The sequence below is a fragment of the Neofelis nebulosa genome, chromosome 7 (genome assembly GCF_028018385.1).
Source record: "Neofelis nebulosa isolate mNeoNeb1 chromosome 7, mNeoNeb1.pri, whole genome shotgun sequence".
NCBI classification, from domain to species: Eukaryota; Metazoa; Chordata; class Mammalia; order Carnivora; family Felidae; genus Neofelis; species Neofelis nebulosa.
Genome location: NC_080788.1, coordinates 41,139,899 through 41,163,691, shown reverse-complemented (window position 1 = coordinate 41,163,691; position 23,793 = coordinate 41,139,899). Strand labels below are relative to the sequence as shown.

At 39.0% G+C, this 23,793-nt stretch overlaps 2 protein-coding genes and 1 long non-coding RNA gene across 5 annotated transcripts in view; 2 read left to right on the top strand and 1 right to left on the bottom strand.

The window, feature by feature from the left end:
- ZNF609 (zinc finger protein 609) overlaps positions 1 to 23,793 on the top strand; it is a 214,595-nt gene that overhangs the window by 121,365 nt on the left and 69,437 nt on the right. The gene's annotated exons all lie outside the window — the stretch shown is intronic.
- Positions 986 to 17,780, bottom strand: LOC131516434 (uncharacterized). Its single transcript, XR_009264067.1, has 2 exons — positions 17,613 to 17,780; positions 986 to 1,209 (listed from the first exon to the last, which is right to left on the bottom strand). It is a non-coding gene; the product is annotated as an uncharacterized LOC131516434 (long non-coding RNA).
- LOC131516430 (large ribosomal subunit protein uL22) lies at positions 13,370 to 14,000 on the top strand. Its single transcript, XM_058737415.1, has one exon. The coding sequence runs from the start codon at positions 13,411 to 13,413 to the stop codon at positions 13,963 to 13,965; it is 555 nt and encodes a 184-aa protein (XP_058593398.1). The 5' UTR covers positions 13,370 to 13,410; the 3' UTR covers positions 13,966 to 14,000.

Sequence of the window (23,793 nt, the reverse complement as noted above, 5' to 3'; positions counted from 1 at the left end):
ATGGTTGGTGCATAATACCATCTTAAATATGGCCAACAGGGGATTAAGGACAGTGTGAACATCTATCAATATGCTGTGTACCAAAATCTGTCTTTTCATTCTCTTATTTTTTAAGAGAAATAACCCTGAAAAGAAATACGGGGCTGGGAATTTAAAATTTCTGAGGCCTTACCCCAGGGTTTATAAAGGACAAGGTAAGCGTCCATCTGCAGCTCATGTCATGATCTTGTGGTTTGTGAGTTTGAGCTCCACATTAGGCTCTCTGCTGTGAGCACAGAGCCCACTTCAAATCCTCTGCCTTCCACTGTTTGCCCCTCTCCCACTTCAAAAATAAACATTAAAAAAAAAAAGTACAAAGTATCACTTCCTGAGTGCTATGAAACAAAGACCGTGTACAGAGATAATATCCTTCTAAATATATGTGATTATACTTTCCCTCGGAATGGAAAGTCTAGTCTTTTTTTTTTTTTTTTTTTTTTTTTTTTTTTTTATTTATTTTTGGGACAGAGAGAGACAGAGCATGAACGGGGGAGGGGCAGAGAGAGAGGGAGACACAGAATCGGAAACAGGCTCCAGGCTCCGAGCCATCAGCCCAGAGCCTGACGCGGGGCTCGAACTCACGGACCGCGAGATCGTGACCTGGCTGAAGTCGGACGCTTAACCGACTGCGCCACCCAGGCGCCCCTGGAAAGTCTAGTCTTAATAGGATGGTAATGAAATGACTTGGTACTTTGCCACATGGCTTGAAATACTGTGTATTATGAAATAAGAACATAGAATGTGACTTTGTTTTTTCTCAAGAAGTTGAGAAAAATTCTCTGATTTACTATTAGGTAAAACCTTAGTTTGTGGGAGAACGTTAAGATTTGCTTTGGGCCTCCTGGTGTTATGTACAGAATGATGCACACAGTGAACTTTTACTAGGAGTTTCTCTTTAGACTGGTAGAATTAGTTGAATATTGATTTGAGGACATGAGGAGAACAATGAAGTTGAAAATCATGTATTTCTGCCACATGTACTTGTTAGAGATACTAAAGTAATATCTCTCCTCTGTATTGGTCTCTTCCTCCTTTTGACAGTTGTAATTTGGTTTGTTGAGTTTCTTGTAGTTCTTGCATGTGTGCGCCTGCTGTCTAATCTTTTACTCAGGTCAATCCTGCTTTGAGGCTAGAAATCCATAGAATCTCTTCTAGCAACCTGAGCAAAACCTGTAAGGAAGAGAAAGGAAAGAATACTAGGCTCTGAAACACTAGAGATGTGAAAAACATTTCAGTGTAGGCCATTTTAATATTTCCTAGATTGAAAGAAGATATCTCATTGCCTGAGGGATAAATACATCTGACCTCTTTCACTATGTATTTTATTTAAAATACACCTATCTTTGTGGAGCTCGAAAGAACCTCTTCTAACACCTGTCATGCTTGGACCCTAAGCGTAATAATGTCAGTCCAGAGTCATTATGTTTCAGCTGCTGCCTTTATCTCATTCAGATCATTTTGAAGAGATTCCTGGTTGGCAAGTTTAATTTTTGTGCTGCAAATGCCTGTCTGAATGTAGAGGTTTTCATTTTGATGAATACCCTTGTAATAAAGCTCAAGTTAATAACAGTGCTGTTAAGGATAGCTGCCCTCAGACATTCATGCCAGTTTGGATTTAGGCAAGATTGGGATTTAGAGAGAGACTAAAGACCTAGCATTTATTAATCTCATGAGGAAACTGAGGCCAAGAGAGCTTAAGTGACTGCAGCTAATGTCTAGAAATCTTGAGGGTGCTAGACAACTGAGTAATAGGAGCCAGGATAGCTTTCTTTGCAGAACGAAGGTTGGCTTGTTCTAGAGGGCAGAAGAGGAACAGATTGAGGGAGAACTCCCTGATCTTTTTAAAGACTGCTAAAGCGCTTGTGCCATGGACATTTTCCCTTATTAGAAGCTGTCCCACCCATTTGTTTTTCCAAACATTCCTTCTCAGGCCAGTGATTAGCTAAATGCCTCATTGAAGTAGAGATTAAATGCTTTTCTTTCTAACTCCTTAGAGAATTACAGGATTATTACCAACTTGTCACCTGCTGACCAGTTTTATCTACTTGGGGAAACTATGCTGGTGGGTTCTGCAATTTGTTCTACAAGAAGGGGAAGGATGTACAGACTACTGGAGATAATGGAAACTTCTTTCTCAGACTTAATAGTGCAAGAAGGATAATGTTTCAGCTACCCATATATAAAGCAAGTGGTTTAACTACACATCAGAATGTCATTTGGGGACTTTATCTCCTGGGTTTTTCCTGACTTGCATAGATGAGCACTAGCAAGTTGCATTTTAACTCTTGTTATGGAGCCCAGTTGTAGAGTCATAAAAGAATTATGGAAGGTGCACTCACCTTATGTGCACATGTTCCAACCTGACATAAGGATGGACTTGAAAAGGTAAAAAGGAGAAAATTCATTTGATTTTTTAAATCAATGATTTAGTAACCAACTCTTGGCCCGCTTTTAGCCTGAAAAAAGCTGCTGTCTGGCTTGTAAACTTTCTAATCTTTGTTCTGAAGTAAAGGTCGGTGGATGAAGCCCATTTGGAATATCCCTAGGGCCTGTTTAATAAAAACAGAAACTGCAGCAGCAGCATTTAACATTTATCAGGTTCTGTGCCAGGAAATAGTGCTAAATGCTTTTGTATAATATTTCATTTAATTCTCACAGTAATTCTGTGAGATGTGTACTAGTGTGATTTCTGTTTTACTAATGGGAAGGCTGGGGCTTGAAGAAGTTAAATGACTTGCCTAAAGTTGCAGTAGCCAATAGTGGAGGATCTGTTTGAACCCAGGTTAGTTATCTTCAAAGTCCATTTCTGTTAATTATTTTTTTAAATGTTTGTTAATTTTTTTTAAATTTTTTTAACGTTTATTTATTTTTGAGACAGAGAGAGACAGAGCATGAACAGGGGAGGGTCAGAGAGAGAGGGAGACACAGAATCTGAAACAGGCTCCAGGCTCTGAGCCATCAGCACAGAGCCTGACGTGGGGCTTGAACTTATGAACCACGAGATCATGACCTGAGCTGAAGTCGGACGCTTAACCGACTGAGCCACCCAGGTACCTCAATGTTTGTTTATTTTGAGAGAGAGCGAGAGATACAGAGCACTGGCTGGGGAGGGTCAGAGAGAGAGGGAGACACAGAATCTGAAGCAGGCTCCAGGCCCTGAGCTGTCAGCACAGAGCCCAACGCAGGGCTTGAATTCATGGATGGCAGCATCATAACCCGACTGAAGTTGGACACTTAACCGACTGAGCCACCCAGGTGCCCCTTAACTATTTATCTCCTACTTATTTAAAATGTTTAAATATTTTTTATTATTTTTTGAGAGAGACAGAGCATGAGCAGGAAAGGGGTAGAGAGAGAGGAAGACACAGAATCCGAAGCAGGCTCCGGGCTCTGAGTGGTCAGCACAGAGCCCAATGTGCGGCTCAAACCCACAAACCATGAGATCATGACCTGAGCCGAAGTCAGACAGGACACTTAACCAACTGAGCCACCCAGGCATCTGCTCCTACTTGTTTCCACCCTTTCCTTCTGTTTGAAGCAGTCTTTCTTCCCTTATCCATTCTTAAACAAAAATCCCCCTCTACTTCCTAAGATAGTCCACATCTGTAGACATTTTCAGGGATATTCTTTTATATGAGATTTTTTTTTCTACAAGGTTAAAATTATAAATGGTGACGAAATTTTACATATTAGAAACAGACCCAGAAATTTAAGAGTTTTGTTGATTAAAAAGATTTCTCAGGGGTGCCTGGGTGGCTCAGTCTGTTGTCCGACTCTTGATTTTGATTCAGGTCATGATCTCAAGGTTCATAAGTTTGAGCCCCATATCAGGCAGTGCTGACAGTGTGGAGCCTGCTTGGGATTCTTTCTCTCCCTCTTTCCCTCTCTCTTTGTCTCTCCTTAGTTCATGTGCACACGTGCTCTCTCAAAATAAATAAACTTAAAAAAAATTAAAAAATATATGTGTCAGGAAAAACTTCTTTTAGAAAGCTGTTAATGTGGAGTGCCTGGGTGGCTCACTTGGTTAAGCACCCAGCTTTGGCCCAGGTCATGATCTCATGGTTCGTGAGTTTTAGCACTGTGTCAGGCTCTGTACTGACAGCTCAAAACCTGGAGCCTGCTTTGGATTCTGTGTCTCCCTCTCTCTCTCTGCCCCTCCCCTGCTTGCATTCTGTCTCTCTCTCTCAAAAATAAATAAATAAACATTTTTAAAAAAAATTTTTTTTTTTTTAAAGGAAAGCTCTTATGGAATTCACAATGAAAACTGAGACTGATAGGTGCTGGTAAAAAATTAAATGTGGGATGTATGGTTGACCATACTGGTTATGGTAAAGACTAAAACATTCAGGTTGACTAGAAAATCAAAGAACTGCCTGGAGAAGTTGGAAAAGAAAAAACACATACTGCACGTGGCCCCATTTAATTTATGCACTTACTAAATCTCTACTGTCTGCCAGCTACTTGCTGATTAGAAATCTCAATCCCAACCTGTGCTCTTAGAAACCTAGCCTTTAGGGGCACCTGGGTGGCTCAGTCAGTTAAGCGTCCGACTTCAGCTCAGGTCATAATCTCACAGTCCATGAGTTCAAGCCCTGCCTTGGGGTCTGTGCTGTCAGCTCAGAGCCTGGAGTGTGCTTTGGATTCTGTGTCTCCCTCCCTCTCTGTCTGCCCCTCCTCTGCTTTGCTCTCTCAAAACTAAAAATTAACATTAAAAAAAAAAAAAGAATATTAAAAAAAAATAATGTCATGCATATGGGAGTGGTAGGGCATGAGATAAACCCCCATATATAGTGCATATTCTATGTTGTATGTCGTACATTATATATTTTATATCTCTAGGTTTTGAGTAGTCATTTGTAACCCAGTAAAGGAATCCAGAAATTAGTGTAGACCTCCTTGAGAGCAAAGGATGTAAATGTCAATTTACAGGGTTATAGTTAGGGAGACATTAAAAACAAACAGAAAATGTTATCATCCTTTAGGGATGTTTATCCTTTAGGGATAAAGACAAAATAAGTTGAAAGTAGAATACTTTGAACATTACATTCTTAATAATACCTAAAAAGGTCCTGGGAAGGGTAAATAAGTTATCCTGGAAATATAGGCAATACTAAAGCCTTTTTTTTTTTTAACCTGCCTGAAAGTTGTTGGAATAGTGTGTTACAAAAGCCTTAAAATATACATACCCTTTTACTCAATACTCTTGTATGTAAGACTTTAGCCCTGTGAAAATAGTGAAACAGGTGCAAGAGACTTATGTATTAAGATATTTTTCTTGGGGCACCTGGGTGGCTCAGTCGATTAAGCATCCTACTTCAGCTCATGTCATAATCTCACACTTCATGAGTTTGAGTTCCACATCAGCCTCTGTGCTGACAGGTCAGAGCCTGGAGCCTGCTTCAGATTCTGTGTCTCCCTCTCTCTCTGCCTCCCCCACTCATGCTCTGTCTGTCTGTCTCTCTCTCTCTCAAAAATAAACAAACATTTTAAAAAAATTTTTTAAAGATACTCTTCTCAGGGCACTCAGGTGGCTCAGTAATTAAGCATCCAACTCTTTTTTTTTTTTTTATGTTTGTTATTTTTTTTTGAGAGAGAGAGTGTAGAGGAGGGACAGAGAGAGAGGAAGACACAGAATCTGAAGCAGGCTCCAGACTCTGAGCTGTCAGCACAGAGCCTGATGTGGGGCTTGAAATCACAAACTGTGAGATCATTACTTGAGCCAAAGCCAGTCGCTTAACTGACTGAGCCACCCAAGGCACCCCATGCATCTAACTCTTGATCTCAGCACAGCTCTGGTCTCAATTTCAGGACTGTGAGTTTGGGCCCCGCATTGGGCTCCACAGTGGGTGTGAAGCCTACTTAAAAGGAAAAAAAAAAAAAAAAAAAAGATATTCTTCTCAGCCTTGTTTAAACAAATGAAAATTGGGAAAACCTAAATATTCACCTGTAGAGGATTGGTTGGACAAATTGTGGTTTATTTGTTCAGAGGAATTCTATTCGGACATTGAAAATTATGTTTTAAATTAATAGCTATTGATACAAAAATGTTCGTGATAGTGAAATCCTAATAATACAGCCTTTTCCAGTCTGAAAATTCCAGTTGATCTTCAGAAAAATTCCCATATTTATGAGTAATCCAGAATGTTCTGATGATCTGACCATAATTTATTCCTGTAGTATAATTGGGTATGTTGTTGCCTGGCCATAATAATACTTTTATAGTATAACTCCTTGATTATCTTACAATAAGTATTTTATTTGAGGAAGATGCAAAAATTTAATACTTTCAAGAGCAGGAGAGGTTCAAAGGGTTTTACATCATGAATAGGCATATTAAGCATGGCTTTAGTTTCTAAAAAAAAAAAAAAAAAAAAAATAGTCTATCAATAGCTTGGTTTAAAAAAAAATTGATGCTGAACCCACTCCAGAGCAAGGCGACTAGAGAGACACTGTGATTGTCTGTTAGTAAGAGGCCTGGGAGGGGAGTAGTTTTTCTATAGGAAAGATGATGCTAGGCATACAAAAACTATGTGTACACTATTGTTTTTAAAATTAAAACCTGAAAATGCAAAGAATTTACAAAATTTAAAAATTATAAAGATTTTCAGGGACATTGGCTCTTGTATAGAATCTGGTCCAACCAGACTGGATATCAGGATTTTTGTTACAGTGGTTAGAAGAGAAACACATCTTTCTGCTGGGCTTGGAGCTAAGAGCTTGAACTGTTGTAGCTACCATATTACTCCAGAGGAAAGCATTTCTAAAAATGAAGATGGACCAGAGAAAGCAGTACCAAGAGAGGGAGGGATAGAAAACTAGGCCTCCATGACATCATTGGAGCCCCTGTATCAGGCGATGCATAATTTGGACTTTTTTAGTTATCTGAGAGCTACTAAATTCCACCCCCCCCCTTTTTTTTTAAGCCAGTTAGGCTATGCTTTTCTGCCACTTGGAACTGAGAAAGCCCTCATACCATCTCCTTAAAGATAATAAAATCCAACTCCTTTATTTCATAAGGTTGAAGTTTGGAGAAGTGAACTGACTTGCCTAAAGCTATACAGCTAAATGATAGAAACTGGAACTAAAACCTGTCCCTGCCACCTGCTTTATAAGCTCATTACTCCAATATAAATCAGTTTAATTAGGCTTAGGTTAAAGTCTTTGATGGGTTTGGGGTAGGTTTGGGATGCCATTTAAGATAAACTAATGAAAATCAGCCCCACTCTTATACAATGTGTCTTTTGGAGTGACTGTGACTACTGGTGGTAGAGAAGTGACTCCAGTATTGTAGTAGTTATTGTTCTAAACTGTTGCATAAGAGTTTTGTCCATAGACCATAGTATTTCATGATTGATATCTTCAAAACTCCTCTGTGGACCTAGTGGATGTATCTGACTAGCTATTCTAATGGTGCCCATTCTCTGGGCCTCCTAAGCTTCTAGAATCATCAGATTGAAACATTTTTCTATGGGTGTATCTGGTAATATGAAATGAAACACGGACCTCAAACATACGCCAAGCTTTTTCCTGCCTTAGGGGTTTGCATGTGCTGTTTCCTCTGCCTGCATTGCTTATCCCCAGGCTCTCCATATCTTCTCATCTTTCAGGTCTCTGCTTAAATCCAACCTCTTTGGTGATTCCATCCCTGACTACCCTAGATAGATCACTTTGTTCTCTTATCACTTTCCCTATCTATTCCTTAGTAGGTTTCTAATTCCTTTGTATTTATCAGTTTCTTTTCTTTTACCATTCCATGCCCAGTGTCTAGCACGGAACATGCACATAGAGGGGACTCGATAATTATTTGTTAAATGATTGAATTGTATGTATCTGTGGCTTGAAGAAAAACAATAGAAAGCACTGAGTGTTTGGGCTCTTCCCCTAGCCCTGTGGGAGTACCTTAATTGCCCTCACACCTCCACTGATGAACATACGGCAATGAATCCTGAAGAGAGAGGAAACTAAAGGCTGCACTTAACCATTGTACTGATAATTGTCTCAGGCATTTTTGAGTTAATATTTTATTACCTCTATTCTTCAGCCTGTCATGCCTTGTTTTTTCTTTTCTCTGTGACTTCTCACCTACCCACTTGACTCTGACTCGGATTCCTCACACTGAAAGGGTATATCAGAGAAGTGAGGTGGCCCCGAGAGCAAGGGAGGGAAGGATGGAATGACAGGGGCTACCAGAAATCTCTTTCAGGACTCTAATCGCTCTAAGGTCACCGTTTAGAGTCTAGAATGAGAGAGACTTTGAGTGCCTCTTTTTCTTGCTCAGTGCCCTCAACTTGAGTGCTGAGCTGGCAGGCAGGCACCTTTTCCTCCTCAGTTACTGTCAGAACAACATGAAGGTCAGGCAGAGAGAGACAAATGAGAACAGCTCTGGGAAAGGAGGTTACCACGGTAACAAGCAGGCGGGACTGCTATTTGGAAACAGGCCTAATCTTTCTCCTTCTCCCTCCTTCTCAGCACAAGGAGATGGGTATTGTTTAGCTGACCTGCATCCTTGGGGTGGGAACCATAATCCCTTTCTGACAGTTCCCAGTGACACTGGAGTGCGCTGCTTTGCATTTTAATTTGATAAACAGCAGCCACAGTTTTCTCAGAAGTGCTGGAGACATGGCTTTTTCTGGCCCTGTTCCAGGTAGGATTCTGGTTGCCACAGAGAGGGGGTTGGAATTGTTGTTTATTTCTCAATAAAGAGTCTGCATATTTGCACATGCACGAAATATGCCACTTGGTTCTCAACAGCTAGAATTAAATGAATACGGGTAGCTGCTAGGTTATGAATATTTGCCTATGAAGGTCGTGGAGATGTTTGTGTAGAATGGCCTGTTTCCCCAGCTCTTAGGAGCCACTCAGCTGTGTGGGGCCAGTGCAGTGGAGGTACTGACTTAATATCCTTACCTGTCTGCCTCCCCCTTCTACTCACATGCCGCACGGTTGCTGCTCTTTTCCCCTACCTGTCCATTTCTTCATCAGCCTCACCCCCTTTTCTTATAATAAACCTAAACCTTCACGTATGTAAACATCTCTTCCTTTTCCTTTAAAATAAAAATAACTTTTTAAAAACTATAAATTCTCAATAAAATGAAAAATGAAATACTGAAAAATATAAGAAACTAAAAATCATCCAGATTCTTATTATCCAGAGTGACTTCAAGAACATCCTTCCAGATCTCAATTTCCATTTCTAATTTCTGATCTGCATACCGTATAAGAATCATATATACTTAATGTAGACATCAATTTAACATTAATAGGCTAATCTAGTACATGCTGTGTTGTAACCTTCTGTTCACTCAAAAATATGCTGTGGATATCTCCTTGATGACTGAGATCTATGCTATGATGAACATTTACATTGTTTCTGGGCTTTTTTTGTTTGGCTGTTAAAAACGACGTTGAAACAAACTGTATGTCATACATCTTTGTGTACCTGTCCTGTTATCTTCTTTATATAAACTATAGAAATATAATTTGGGGGCCAAATGAGCATGTGCAATTTACATTTTGATACATATTGCCAAAGTACCCTCTACAGAGTTTCTGCCAATTTATGTTTCTACCAACTACAACAGAATGCCTGTGTTTTTTTTTTTCCATACTCTTGCCAGCTTGGATGTTTGTTCAACTTACTCATCTTTGCCAGTCTGAAATTGGAAAATTATATTGTGTTTTAATTTGTATTTATATATTATTCTGATGTTCCCTTAGATGATGCATTGACGACCTACCTACTTCTAATATACTTCTAGTTTTCTTTTCATAGAGTACTGGCAACTGAGCAAAGTTAAAAAAAAAAAAAAACAAGAGGGGTGCCTGGGTGGTTCATTTAAGTGCCCGATTCCAGCTCAGGTCATGATCTCATGGTTCGTGAGTTGGAGCCCCACATAGGGCTCTGCGTGGACAGTGCACAGCCTGCTTCAGATCCTGTCTTCCTCTCTTTCTCTGTCCCTCTCCCCCGTTCATGCTCTCTCTCAAAAGTAAACATTAAGAAATAATATTAAAACCAAAAAAACTAATTCATCTTTCTTCAGCCTCTCTCCAAAACTAAAACCTGTTTGTTTCTCCCCTTTTTTCTTTCTTTTTCAGGTATGAGATACCATCCAACTGAATTTAAGCCGCACAGCCTGGCATTTTAGTCTGTTTGGTTTATAGCATATCTCCAGCACTTAGAATAGTGCCTGGCATGTATTAGGTGCTCAGTAAATATGTGTGGAATGAATCATTTCCCAGCTATCTGAATCTGAAATTCTCTTCTCTCTTTTTTTTTTTTTTAATTTTATTTGAGAGAGAGAGCGAGTGAACATGAGCAGAGGAGAGGGGAAGAGGGAGGGAGAGAGAGAGAATCCTAAGCAGTCTCCATGCTCAGTGTGGAGCCTGATGTGGGGCTCTATCCTATTACCCTGGGATCATGACCTGAGCCCAAATCAAAAGTAGGATGCTCAATTGACTAAGCCACCCAAACACCCCTCCTCAGTCTGAAATTCTGATTGTACCTGACTCCTTTACTGATTTACCTGCATGTCTGTTACCTCATGAAGTTAAGTTCCTTATACATATATCCTGAGTGTCTTTTGAATCCTTCCTGTCATCCCCTTCCTTCTTTTTTACTGGGTTTATTGTAACAGGCATCTAGCTAGGATCCCTCCTTTTCAATCTCTTTTAGTCTACCCCCTTGAGTTAGTTTTACCTTTAAATATAGAAATCTAATGACATGATTCCCTTTCTTTAATTCCTTAGTAGTTTCTTAATACCTGGAAAGATAAATCCCAATCTCACTCTCCCTGTTCTCTTTATTCCAGCCAAATCAAACAACTTGGAATTCTTTAAATATATAGTGTTTGTTACTGCCTGTGCACCTTTGAATGAATGGGTTGTTCCTTGGAGTACACTTTGTTCTTTACTTGGGAAACTCCTCCTTGTGCTTTAGCCCACTCACGTATGAAGTCTTCTCTGTCCCTTCTGGCAGTCACTCCCTAGGCCAGTACTTGAAGCCCGTTGTTCATCCTTATTGTACTTTTTTACCAGTTTGTCCTCCAGTCTAAAATGAAGTTTTGCAAGCAAGGACATAAACTTTGTATTGATTCTACAAATAAGGCATCTGTTTTTCTGAGCCTTATAAAGTTGTGTGATTCGCCATTTTATTACTTTGTTGAATGGATTTGTATTAGAATAAGGACCATGTTTAGTAGTAAAAGCATTAAAAACCTATTAACTAGAATATAGTTATTCTTACATTGTTGGGTTTGCCTAATGCACTACCTCGGTTAAAGAGATTTTTTAAGAGCAGATTCTTTCCAATATCAGAATATTATGATGTCTTTCTAAGTTATGGTATTTAAGAAACCTTCAGTCCCTTGAAAGATGAATTGTGCCACTCAATTTCTGTAGGATTTTGTGAGCCCCATATGTTAAGTATGTTATACAAAATTCTAAATTTCATATAGTGTTGGTATTTAGTATTTGGGGGTTTGTTGGTCATTTTTAGAAGAACTGAGCTAAGGGGTAGTTGTTAAAAAATGAAATATAGTTTAGCAAGGCTTGACTGTTTTGTGACAGATATTTCAGTCCCACTTCAGAGGATATTTATACTGAAAACAGAACCGTATTATGCAACTTTAAGCAAAAATCAAAATATGAAACTAAGGATTTACCAAAACTAACGTGCAAACCCAGATCCAAAAATAGATTAAAACTCTTGAACAACTTTTGTTCTTCTTACAAAAGATAAGTTTGCTTTACCAGAGGACTACAAAATAGCAAGTACCCTCTTTCCTCTTTGATAAACATCTTGAGTTTTGATGGAGTTCAGGTGTCTAAATCAAATTAATCATATTGGAAAATATTGAAAAAGTTTGCATGTGGAGTCAGAGATCCTGTGGTCTAGGGAATCCTGGCAAATGGGAGAGAACCAGAAGGAGAACACTGGACAGGCAAATGTCCAAGTTTTCAGAATTATGGATCCTTAAACTTACATTGATCTTTAGCAAAATCCTAGAGCAAAATGTAAATAGATAGTGTGAGCTACTTGCACTCTCCTTCCTGATCATGCCTAAGCTTTTCTGGAGTAACATGATATAAAGGGGAAGAGTTTAAGTTTCAGAGTCAGACATACCTTGGTTAAAATCCTGGCCCTGCCACTTAATAACTGAGTAATTACAGACAAATCAGTTAACCTTCCCAGGGCTCTGTTTATTTTCTATCAAACAAAACTACCATCTACTTCATAGGGATATTAGGAGATTTAATGAGATAACATATGTAGAACTCCTGGCACACAGTAGACTCGTAATAAATTCTAATTATCTTCCCTTCACCACTTCGTGCTTTTCTTTACCCAGCACAGTCAGTTTAACTTCTGTGCCTTACCCTTTCCTGCAATTTCAACTTCTTGCTAAGATTATTTGACAATAGCTCATTCTCCTTTTTCCCTTGACTTTTGGTGACACCATTCGGTTTTGATTCTCACTTCTTTATTACTGCATAGGTTCTGGAGCCAACTTGCCCAAGTTTGAATCCCAGTTTTATCACTTAGTAGTTGTATCACCTTGGCCAAACCTAACCTGTTTAGCCTTAGTATAGTTATCTTTGAAAGAAGATACTACCGGGGCACCTGGGTGGCTCAGTCGGTTAAGCGTTCGACTTCAGTTCAGGTCATGATCTTGCCATTTGTGAGTCCGAGCCCTGCGTCCAGCTTGTGCTGACAGCTCAGAGCCTGGAGCCTATTTCGAATTCTGTGTCTCCCTCTCTCTCTGCCCCTCACCTGCGCATGCGCTCTGTCTCTCTCTCAAAAAATAAATAATAAACATTAAAAAATTAAAAGTAGATGTTATTAAAACCACAATGAGATAATACTTTACACCTGTCAGAATGGCTAAAATTAAAAACACAAGAAACAACAGATGTTAGTGAGGATGTAGGGGAAAAAAAAAAACCCCTCATGCATTTTTGGTGAGAATGCAAACTGGTACAGCCACTGTAGTAAACAGTATGGAGTTTCCTCAAAAAATTAAAAATAGAATTACTATTGGGGTGCCTGGGTGGCTCGGTTGGGCATCCGACTATGGCTCAGGTCATGATCTCACAGTTCATGTGTTCGATCCCCACATCGGGCTCTGTGCTGACAGCTCAGAGCCTGGAGCCTACTTCATATTCTTTGTCTCCCTCTCTCTCTGCCCCTTTCCGACTTGCACTCTGTGTATCTCTGCGTCTCAAAAATAAAGAAATGTAATAAAATTTTTTTTAATATAATTACTATATAATCCAGTAATCCTACTACTGGGTATTTATGGGGAAAATGAAAACACTTGAATTCAAAGACATACATGCGCTCTTCCCGTAAGCGGCCTGAGGTGATCTCTGAAAATGGTTCGCTATTCACTTGACCCGGAAAACCCGACAAAATCATGCAAATCAAGAGGTTCAAATCTTCGTGTTCACTTTAAGAACACACGGGAAACTGCCCAGGCCATCAAGGGTATGCATATCCGAAAAGCCACCAAGTATCTGAAAGATGTCACTTTGCAGAAGCAATGTGTGCCATTCCGACGCTACAATGGTGGAGTTGGTAGGTGTGCCCAGGCCAAACAGTGGGGCTGGACACAGGGTCGGTGGCCCAAAAAGAGTGCCGAATTTTTACTGCACATGCTTAAAAATGCAGAGAGTAATGCTGAACTTAAGGGTTTAGATGTAGATTCTCTGGTCATTGAGCACATCCAGGTGAACAAAGCCCCCAAAATGCGGCGTAGAACTTACAGGGCTCATGGTCGGATAAACCCATACATGAGCTCTCCCTGCCACATTGAGATGATCCTTACTGAAAAAGAGCAGATTGTTCCTAAACCAGAAGAGGAGGTTGCACAGAAGAAAAAGATATCCCAGAAGAAACTGAAGAAACAAAAACTTATGGCCCGGGAGTAAATTCTGCATGAAATACATGCAAATAAAAGTAAAAACAGAAAAAAAAAAAAAAAAAAAAACAAAGACATACATGCACCCATATGTTTAGTGCAGCGTTATTTACAATAGCCAAGATATAGAAGCAATCCATGTGTCCACTGAGAACTGAATGGATAAAGAAGTGACATACATATCTACAATGGAATAGTACTCAGCCATGAAATCTTGCCATTTGTGACAATAAAAATAGACCTAGAGGATGTTACACTAAATAAGTCAGAGAAAGAAAATACCACATATGTTCACTCGTGTGGAATTTAAGAAACAAAATAAAGAAAAAGGCAAAAAAACAGACTCTTAAATACAGAGAACAAATTGGTGGTTGCTAGAGGAGAGGTGGTGGGGGAATGGGTAAAATAGGTGAAGGGGATTAAGAGTACACTTATCATGATGAGCACTGAGTAATATAGAGAATTACTGAATCACTATATTGTACATCTGAAACTAATATAACACTTTATGTTAATTATACTTAAAATAAATTTTAATTTTTTTAATTTTTAACTTTTTTTAGGTTTATTTATTTTGAGAGAGAAAGAGAGAGTACATGCGCATGAGCAGGGGAGAAGCAGAGAGAGGGAGAGGGAGAGAATCCCAAGCAGGTTCCACACTGTGAACATGGAGCTCTGCATGGGGCTTGAACCCATGAACCGTGAGATCATGACCTCAGCTGAAATCAAGAGTCAGATGCTTAACCCCACACGTCTGGCTCTGCACTGACAGAGTGGAGCCTGGTTGGGATTCTCTCTCCTTCTCTATCTCCCCCTCCACTGTGTGTGTGCACGCGCATGCATGTGATCTTTCTCTCTCTCTCAAAATAAATATTAAAAAAAAAAAAGCCTGAGGATGATTTGTTAAATAAAAATAAATAAAAGTTACTATATTACTACTTTAATTACTACAGCAGATGGTTTTGAGGAATACGTATAAAATGCTTTGAAAAGTACGTGGCACACATGTAGCAAGAAGTAAAGTTTACCTCTGTCATCATGATTATTATAATTTTCAGGTTCTTTGTGGTCTTTTCTTCCTGGACTTAATCCTTTAAATGATGATACTCCTTATTTTCTCTCTCGAGCCTTTTTTTTTTTTTTTTTTTTTTTTCCTATCTATCCTCTATGCTTGGGCTCTCTCACCCAAGCAAGCTCATGGCCTCTATTAACTACTGTCCTGAACTTTCTTCTCAGTTCCAGTCCTGCATATCTAACTGCCTACTTAAAACTCATATCCAGAATTTAATTTGTTTCCTAATTCTATCCCACCAACAATGGTATTAACTTTTTGCATCCTTAATGGCATTGATTTAATTACTTGTTCACATTTGTTTACCCCACCAGATCTAGGGACAGGGATCATATTAGATTTATCACTTGCCATAATACAGTGCTTATACCATGTTAAGTATTTGATATTTCTGAATGAAGAAGGGAATCCAGAAAACTTTTGCTTATTAGAAACCATTTAAGTCCTTAACCAAGGTACTATAAACTTTCTTTCTCTCTCTGTGTTCCCAGTACAATTGTTGGGTAGGTAGATTGGAATGCCTGGATTTCTTCTGGGTATTTGAAAAAGCCTTTCATGATATTCTTGATGACGTGTTGATGAAATGTGAATTGGATGACGATACAGCTGGGTGACTTTATAGCTGACTAAAGGGCTATATTTAAAGAGTATTGATTACTAGATGTTTGTCAGCTAGGTGGAGGTGGTGCACCACAAGACTCTGCCTTTGGGCTACTTTTATTCAACATTTTTTGCATAACTTCCCTGACTTAATATAAACTAGGCATATAAATCGTTGGGTAGTATATAGTGATCTGGATTTTTTCAGTTGTGATGGATACCTTGCTCAAGCTAGTTTAAGCAAACAAGGAATTTATATGTTCCCACAAATAGAGTTGATTAGTTTCCAGCAGGAGCTCAAATAATGTCATCAGGATTCTGTCTTTGCTCCTTTCCCTATTCTCCTTTCCCCTGAATTGGCTTTATTCTTAGTCAAGTCTTTGTCATCTATTCGGAAGAATGGTTATTAGCAGCCCCAATTTTAATTAGTCCTTCCAGCCTAAGAGATCAGAGGAAGAATCTCTATGGCCTTTGAAGAACCTATTTCATGTATTTTGTGTAGAGTTGGGCCCACTCCTGTACTGGAATTTGGTTGTTCCGGGTTTTTCCCAGGAAAGAGAAATTCCTCTACCAGAAGAAGAAGGAAGGGAAAGCATGATGAAAAGCCAAAATTGTACTATCACGAACCACTACAAATGGAGAGCATAAGTTCGGAATGTCTGAGAGATTGACAATGTTATAAGAGACTGAGGGGCGCCTGGGTGGCGCAGTCGGTTAAGCGTCCGACTTCAGCCAGGTCACGATCTCGCGGTCCGTGAGTTTGAGCCCCGCGTCAGGCTCTGGGCCGATGGCTCGGAGCCTGGAGCCTGTTTCCGACTCTGTGTCTCCCTCTCTCTCTGCCCCTCCCCCGTTCATGCTCTCTCTCTGTCCCAAAAATAAATAAAAAACGTTGAAAAAAAAATTTAAAAAAAAAAAAAAAAGACTGAAAGGCGGAATTAAATTAACAAGGTATTGTTATTATTACTATCAGCCGCAGCAGCTAATATTTATTGAACTTTTGCTGTGTTTTGGGCATTGTATACTAAGCACTTTATATTCAGTTAATTGCTACAGTGGCCCTATGAAATATAGGTACTCGTTATGTTTTTATTTTACAGAATGAAGTAGAATCAGAAAGATTGCATAATGTGTCTGTGACCACCCAGCTATTAAATAATAGAGCTGAGATATCAACCAGTATGTCTTTTAGGAAGATGAGCATTTAAAATTTTAAATCATTATCTACATTTTTGTTACATGAACAAATAAGGTATAAAACCGTATATATAGTACACTGTCATTTGCCTAAAAAGAATAAAGGTACATATAAGCAAGCAAATACATATGCATTATGTTGGTTGCTTCTTGGAAAGGAAACTGGGAGTCAGGGATGAAAGAGAATCTTTTCAGTTTCAGTAGAAAAGATCTAGGGAGTTGTTTGTTGTTGTTGCTGTTGTTGTTAATTTTCTAATTTATTTTGAGAGAGATAGCATGTGAGCAGGGGAGGAGCAGAGAGAGGGAGAGAGAGAATCCCAAGCAGTCTTGGCATTGTCTGCTCAGAGCCCAATGCGAGCTCAAACTCAAAAACCATGAGATCATGACCCGAGCAGAGATCAAGAGTCAGACACTTAACCAACTAAGCCAAGCCACCCAAGCACCCGGATCTAGAGAGTTTTCATGAATGTTAATTTCAGTATGAGCTTCCAAGAGTGACTTGACTATTAGAATAACTAATAATGGGTATCATTCAAGATTGCCAAAATACTATAGGTACATTGCTAGGTCCTTAACCTATTAAAGAAGAATTTAATCTTTTAAACCACCTCAGTAAAGTATGGGGTTATTTTCTCCACCCATATAGGTAGGTAGGGATGGAGTTCAAATGAGGTTTTTATGACTACCCCAATGGGAAATATTTCACCCTTGAGTGGTTAGTTCGATGATCTTTAAAATTCTTCCACACTGTGCTATGATTTTTCTGTGCACATTCTTTTGGGAACACATACCTGATAGAAAGTGAGGTGCTATAGTATAGTATACACAGGCTCTCTAGGAACCCAAATCAGCTTTGCTGCTTATGGTGCTTTCTATAGAACGAATGATGTCTCATCAGAATTACCCATTGTTATACCAAATCATTGGCATTCTGTGACCTTCTAGGACACGAAATTACCCAGGAGACACTTGGGCAATGAAGCCTATCTTAGCAGATGGCCATTTCCTGCTTGGTTCAACAGTGCTAACGTGTCCATAATCAGGAGTTAATCTGTACTGCACAATACCCTTTGTACCACTTTGAAGTTTATCTCTGTAATACCTTTAGTTGAAATAGCATGCACAAGGAAGACTTCTGTAAGAAATGATGGTTCCTGGTTAATTGAGGAACCATTTGAAAATTTCTTTTAGACGATGGTATGTTTAACTTCTGAACTACTAAGCTATATTTTCAGAGAGGTCTTATCCGTGGCAATTTGAAAACAAATAGGTGCTAGAGAGACTGATTTTCCCTCTTCCCACAATGGTAAGGTCAGTTTTATCAGTAATGATCGTCATTCATTTGTCCATTTACTAAACCATTAAGTGAGCTCTTCATTCTCCCAAATGCTTAAAACACTCATTGCCCAACTGCTGAAATTTATTATTACCTAACTTGTAAGCATCCCTTACTTACAAAATCCTTGATCCTAAGAGCAGTCTTTCCTACTCACCTCCTGCTAATAATTTTCCCTGGCTCGTGTCTCTTTTTCCTCCACCGTTACTTCCAAACGGCCCTGTTGTGGAAGACGCTCATTTGCCCACTGAACAGGCAATCTCCCTCAACTTCCTTGTTAACAGAATCTTCAGGGATCATATGGGCATATGGTTCTGGAGAAGCTGATGACTTCTTCAATCCCAGAACATGATGATTCGTTCTCAAAATGTGATTCTCAGACCCCTAGATATGTGTGAGAGTTTCTCAGAGGTTCTCCTAGATCAGAACTATTTTCATAATAATAGTAACACATTATTTGCGCTTTTCTCTCTGTTGACATTTGCACTGATAATGCAAAAGCAGTGGTGGGTAAAATGGCTAGTATCTTGGCACAAATCAGATAAGTGGCACCAGATTGTACTAATAGCCCTCACATTCTTCACTGCTATGACCTCACAGTAAAAGATAAAAATTGGGTGGGGGGGGGCACCTGGGTAACTCAGTCAGTTAAGCATCCGACTTTGGCTCAGGTCATGATCTCACCATTTGCGAGTTCGAGCTGTGCATCAGGCTCTCTTTGTCAGCATAGAGCCCACTTTAGATCCTCTGTTGCCCTTTCTCTCTGCCCCTCCCTTGCTTGCATGCTCGCTCTCTCTCTCTCTCTCTCTCTCTCTCAAAAATAAATAAATGTTTAAAAAAAAAGATAAAAATTTTGGAAAAGTTTGAGAAGGATTGATATTAATCTCCTTTGAATGTTTGGTAGAAGTCACCATTGAAGCTATATGATCCTGAACTTTTATTCATCCGGAGATTTTGGATTATTGATTCAATCTCCTTAGTAGTAATTAGTTTGTACTTTTTACTTCATCATGGTTGAGTCTTGATAGGTTGTATGTTTCTAGGAATTTAGGTCATCCAATTTGTTGGCATATAATTACTCTTAGTGATGTCTTATGACCTTTTGTATTTCTGTGATGTCAGTTGTAACATGTCCTCTTGCATTTCTGATTTTATCTGAGTTCTTTCTCTACCACGCCCCCCCCCATGAGTCTAGCTAAAGTCTTGTCAGTTTTGCTTATCTTTTCAAAGAACCACCTCTTCATTTCATAGGTCCTCTTTACTGTCTTTTGAGTCTTTATTTCATTTATTTCTGCTCTAATCTTTGTTATATCCTCCCTTCAACTAACTTTGAACTTCATTTGTTCTTCTTTTTCTAATTCCTTCTACTTTCTAGTTTCTAGTTGTTATAAGACTTTTATTTCTTGGGGTGCCTGGCTGGCTCAGCTGGAAGAGTATGCGACTTTAAAAAAAAAAATTTTTTTTAATGTTTATTTTTGAGAGACAGGGCGTGAGTGGGGTAGGGGCAGAGAGAGAAGCAGACACAGAATCTGAAGCAGGCTCCAGGCTCTAAGCTGTCGGTTCAGCTCGAACTCCTGGGGCTTGAACTCACTAACCGAACCGCAAGATCATGACATGACCCGAAGTCGGAAGCTTAACTGACTGAGCCACCCAGTGCTCTGTCTCTGAAAGTTGAATAAATGTTTAAAAAAAAGTCTGTTTTATCTGGTATAAATATAGCCACTCCAGCTTTCTTTTGGTTTCCATTTGCATAGTGTTTCTTTTTTCAACCCTTCACTTTAAATCTCTGTGTGTTCTTACATCTAAAGTGAATATCCTTATAGGTAGCATATAGATGGGTCTTGTTTTTTCATCCATTCAGCTGCTCTGTTTCTTTCTTTTTTTTTTTTCTTTTTAATGTTTATTTGCTTTTGAGAGGGAGAGAACAAGCAGTGAATGGAGCAGAGAGAGAGGGAGACAGAATCTGAAGCAGGCTCCAGGCTCTGAGCTGTCAGCACAGAGCCCCATGCGGGGCTTGAACTCACAAACCACGAGATCATGACCTGAGCCAAAATCAGACACTCAACCAACTAAGCCACCCAGGTGCCCCAGCTGCTCTGTTTCTCTTGATTGGAAAGTTTAGTCTCCTTACATTTAAAGTAATTATTGATACTTTATAAGTAATACCATTGTATGTCAACTATACTTCAATTAAAAAAATAAATAGGGGCGCCTATGTGGCTCAGTTGGTTAAGCATCCAACTCTTGATTTTGACTCAGGTCATGATCTCATGATCTCACGGTTGATGAGATCGAGCTCCAAGTCAGGCTTTATGCTAACAGTGCAGGGTCTTCTTGGAATTCTCTCTCTCCCTCTCTCTCTGCCCCTCCCCAGCTCATGTGTAATAAATAAACATTTTAAATTGAATGAATGAATGAATGAATGAATATAATTTAAAATACAGTAATTATTGATAGATACATATTGCCATTTTGTTAATTGTTTTGTGGCTCTAACTGTAGTTCCTCTCTATTCATTTCTGTTGCTCTTTCCTTTGTCGTTTGATGACTTTGTTTAGTAGTGTGCTTATATTGCTTTCTCTTTCTCTTTTGTGTGCTTACTACAGGTTTTGTTTAGATGCTACCATGAGTTCTACATATAACAACCTATAACAGCCTATTATAGTTGATAACAACTTAAGTTTGATTCCATTCTAATGCTTAATATTTTTATTTTCCCCTTACCTAGGTTTTGTTATTGATGTCATATTTCACATCTTTTTATCTTGTGTATCCCTACTAATTATTGTGTATCCCTACTAATTATTATTACTCATTATTGTAATCATAGTTACTTTTCCTACTTTCATCATTTAGCCTTTACACTAGCTTTATATATGATTAATCCACTACTTTAACTATATATAGAAGAGGAGGGAACTCTTTCAAACTCATTTTATGAGGCCAGCATTACCTTGACACCAAAATAGACAAGGATGCTCCAAGAAAAGAAAATTATGAGCCATTATCCTGGATGAACACACGTACAAAAATTATCAACAAAATATTAGCAAACCAGGGTACCTGGGTGGCTCAGTTGGTTGAGCGTTGTACTTCAGCTCAGGTCAATATCTCACAGTCCATGAGTTCTAGCCCCACATTGGGCTCTGTGCTAACGGCTCAGAGCCTGGAGCCTCCTTCAGATTCTGTGTTTCTTTCTCTGTCTGTCCCTACCCCCTCACTTTCTGTCTCCGTCTCTGTCTCTCTCTCTCTTTCAAAAATAAGTAAACATTTTTAAAAAATGTTTAAATATTAGCAAACCAAATTCAGTTCAAAAGTATAATACACCATATCAAGTGGGATTTATTCCAGGAATGCACAGATATTTCAGCATCTGCAAATCAGTCAGTGTTACACAACACATTAACAAAAAGAAGGGTAAAAATTATATGATCATCTCAGTAGATGCAGAAAAAGCATTTGACAAAATTCAACATCCACTCATGACAAAAACTCTCAACAAAGTGTGTGTAGAGGGAACATACCTCAACATAATAAATGTATGCCAAGCTCAGAGCTAACATCTTACTCAGTGGTGAAAAGCTTTCAGCTTTTCCCCTAAGATCAGGAACAAGACAAGGATGCCCACTCTTGCCTCTTTATTCAACATGGTATAGGATACCCTAGCCAGAGCAATTATGTAAAAAAAAAAAGAAATAAAAGACATACAAATTGGAAAGGAGGAAGTAAAACTGTCTCTATTTACAAATGACATGATATCTATAGAAGACCCCAAAGACTCCATTAAAAAAACTATTGGAGGGGCGCCTGGGTGGCCAGTCAGTTGAGCGTCCGACTTCAGCTCAGGTCATGATCTCACTGTCCGTGAGTTCGAACCCCACGTCGGGCTCTGTGCTGACAGCTCAGAGCCTGGAGCCTATTTCAGATTCTGTGTCTCCCTCTCTCTCTGCCCCTCCCCATTCATGCTTGCTCGCTCTCTCTCTGTCAAAAATAAACATTAAAAAAAATTTTTTTTTCAACTATTGGAACTAATAAATGAATTCACTGAAGTTGCAGGGTACAAAATCAGTACAAAAACTTATTGCATTTCTATACACTAATAACAAAATATCAGAAAGAAATTTAAGAAAATTCCATTTACAGTTGGATCAAAAAGAATGAATTGGGGCTAAATTTAACAGAGGAGACGAGAGACTTGTATATTGAAAACCACAAGACATTAATGAAAGAAATTAAAGACAACATAAATGGAAAGGTATTTCATGTTCATAGATTGGAAGAATCATATCATTAAAATGTCCATACTACCCAATGCAGTCTACAGATTCAGTGCAATCACTGTCAAAATTCCAATGGCATTTTTCACAGAATTAGAATAATAAAATTTGTATGGAACCACAAAAGACCGCAAACAGCCAGAACGATCTTGAGAAATAAGAACAAAGCTGGAGGCATCCCGCTCTCTGATTTTTTTTTTTTTTAACATTTTTTTTTATTTATTTTTGGGACAGAGAGAGACAGAGCATGAACGGGGGAGGGGCAGAGAGAGAGGAAGACACAGAATCGGAAACAGGCTCCAGGCTCCGAGCCATCAGCCCAGAGCCTGACGCGGGGCTCGAACTCACGGACCGCGAGATTGTGACCTGGCTGAAGTCGGACGCTTAACCGACTGCGCCACCCAGGCGCCCCTCTCTGATTTTTTTTTTAATTTTTTAATGTTTATTTTTATTTTTGAGAGAGAGAAGGAGACAGAGAGAGAGAGATGGTGTGAGCAGGGGAGGAGCAGAGAGAGAGGGAGACACAGAATATGAAGCCAACTCCAAGCTCCAAGCTGTCAGCAAAGAGCCCAGTGCGGAGCTTGAACTCACGAACCATCAAATCATGACCTGAGCCAAAGTCAGATGCTTAACTGACCAAGCCACACAGGTGCCCCTCATTCTCCCTGATTTTAAATTCTATTACAGAGCTACAGTAATTAAAACAGAATGGTATTGGCATAGTAACATTAGATCAGTTGAACAGAATAGAGAGCTCAGAAATAAACCCAAGCATATACAGGCAATTAATATATGACAAAGGAGTCAAGAATATGCAGTAGAGAAAGGACAGTCTCTTCATTAAACAGTATTGGGAAAACTGGACAGCCACGTGTAAAGGAATGAAACTTGACCACTATCTTACAACATACATAAAAATTAACCCCAAATGGATTAAAGACTTGAATGTAAAACCTGAAGCCATAAAACTCCTAGATGATAACGTACATGGTAAGCTCCTTGACATAGCCTTGGCAACGATTTTTTTAATTTGACATCAGAAGCAAAAGCAACAAAAAGAAAAATAAACAAATGGGACTACATCAAAACGTAAAGCTTCTGCACGCACAGCAAAGGAAACCATCAACAAAATGAAAGACATTCTGCCGAATGGGAGAAAATATTTGCAAAGCATATATATCTGATAGGGGGTTTATACCCAAAATATATGAAGAACTCATGCCACTCAACAGAAAGAAAAAAAAAAAGTTGAAAAACTAGGCAGAAGATCTGAATAGACATTTTCCCAAAGACGTACAAAAGGGCAAAGGTATATAAAAAGATGTTCAACATCATTAATCATCAGGGAAATACAAATCA

Excerpts from the sequence above, each read along its gene's own strand:
- LOC131516430 (XM_058737415.1), top strand. The coding sequence starts at position 13,411 with ATGGTTCGCTATTCACTTGACCCGGAAAACCCGACAAAATCATGCAAA.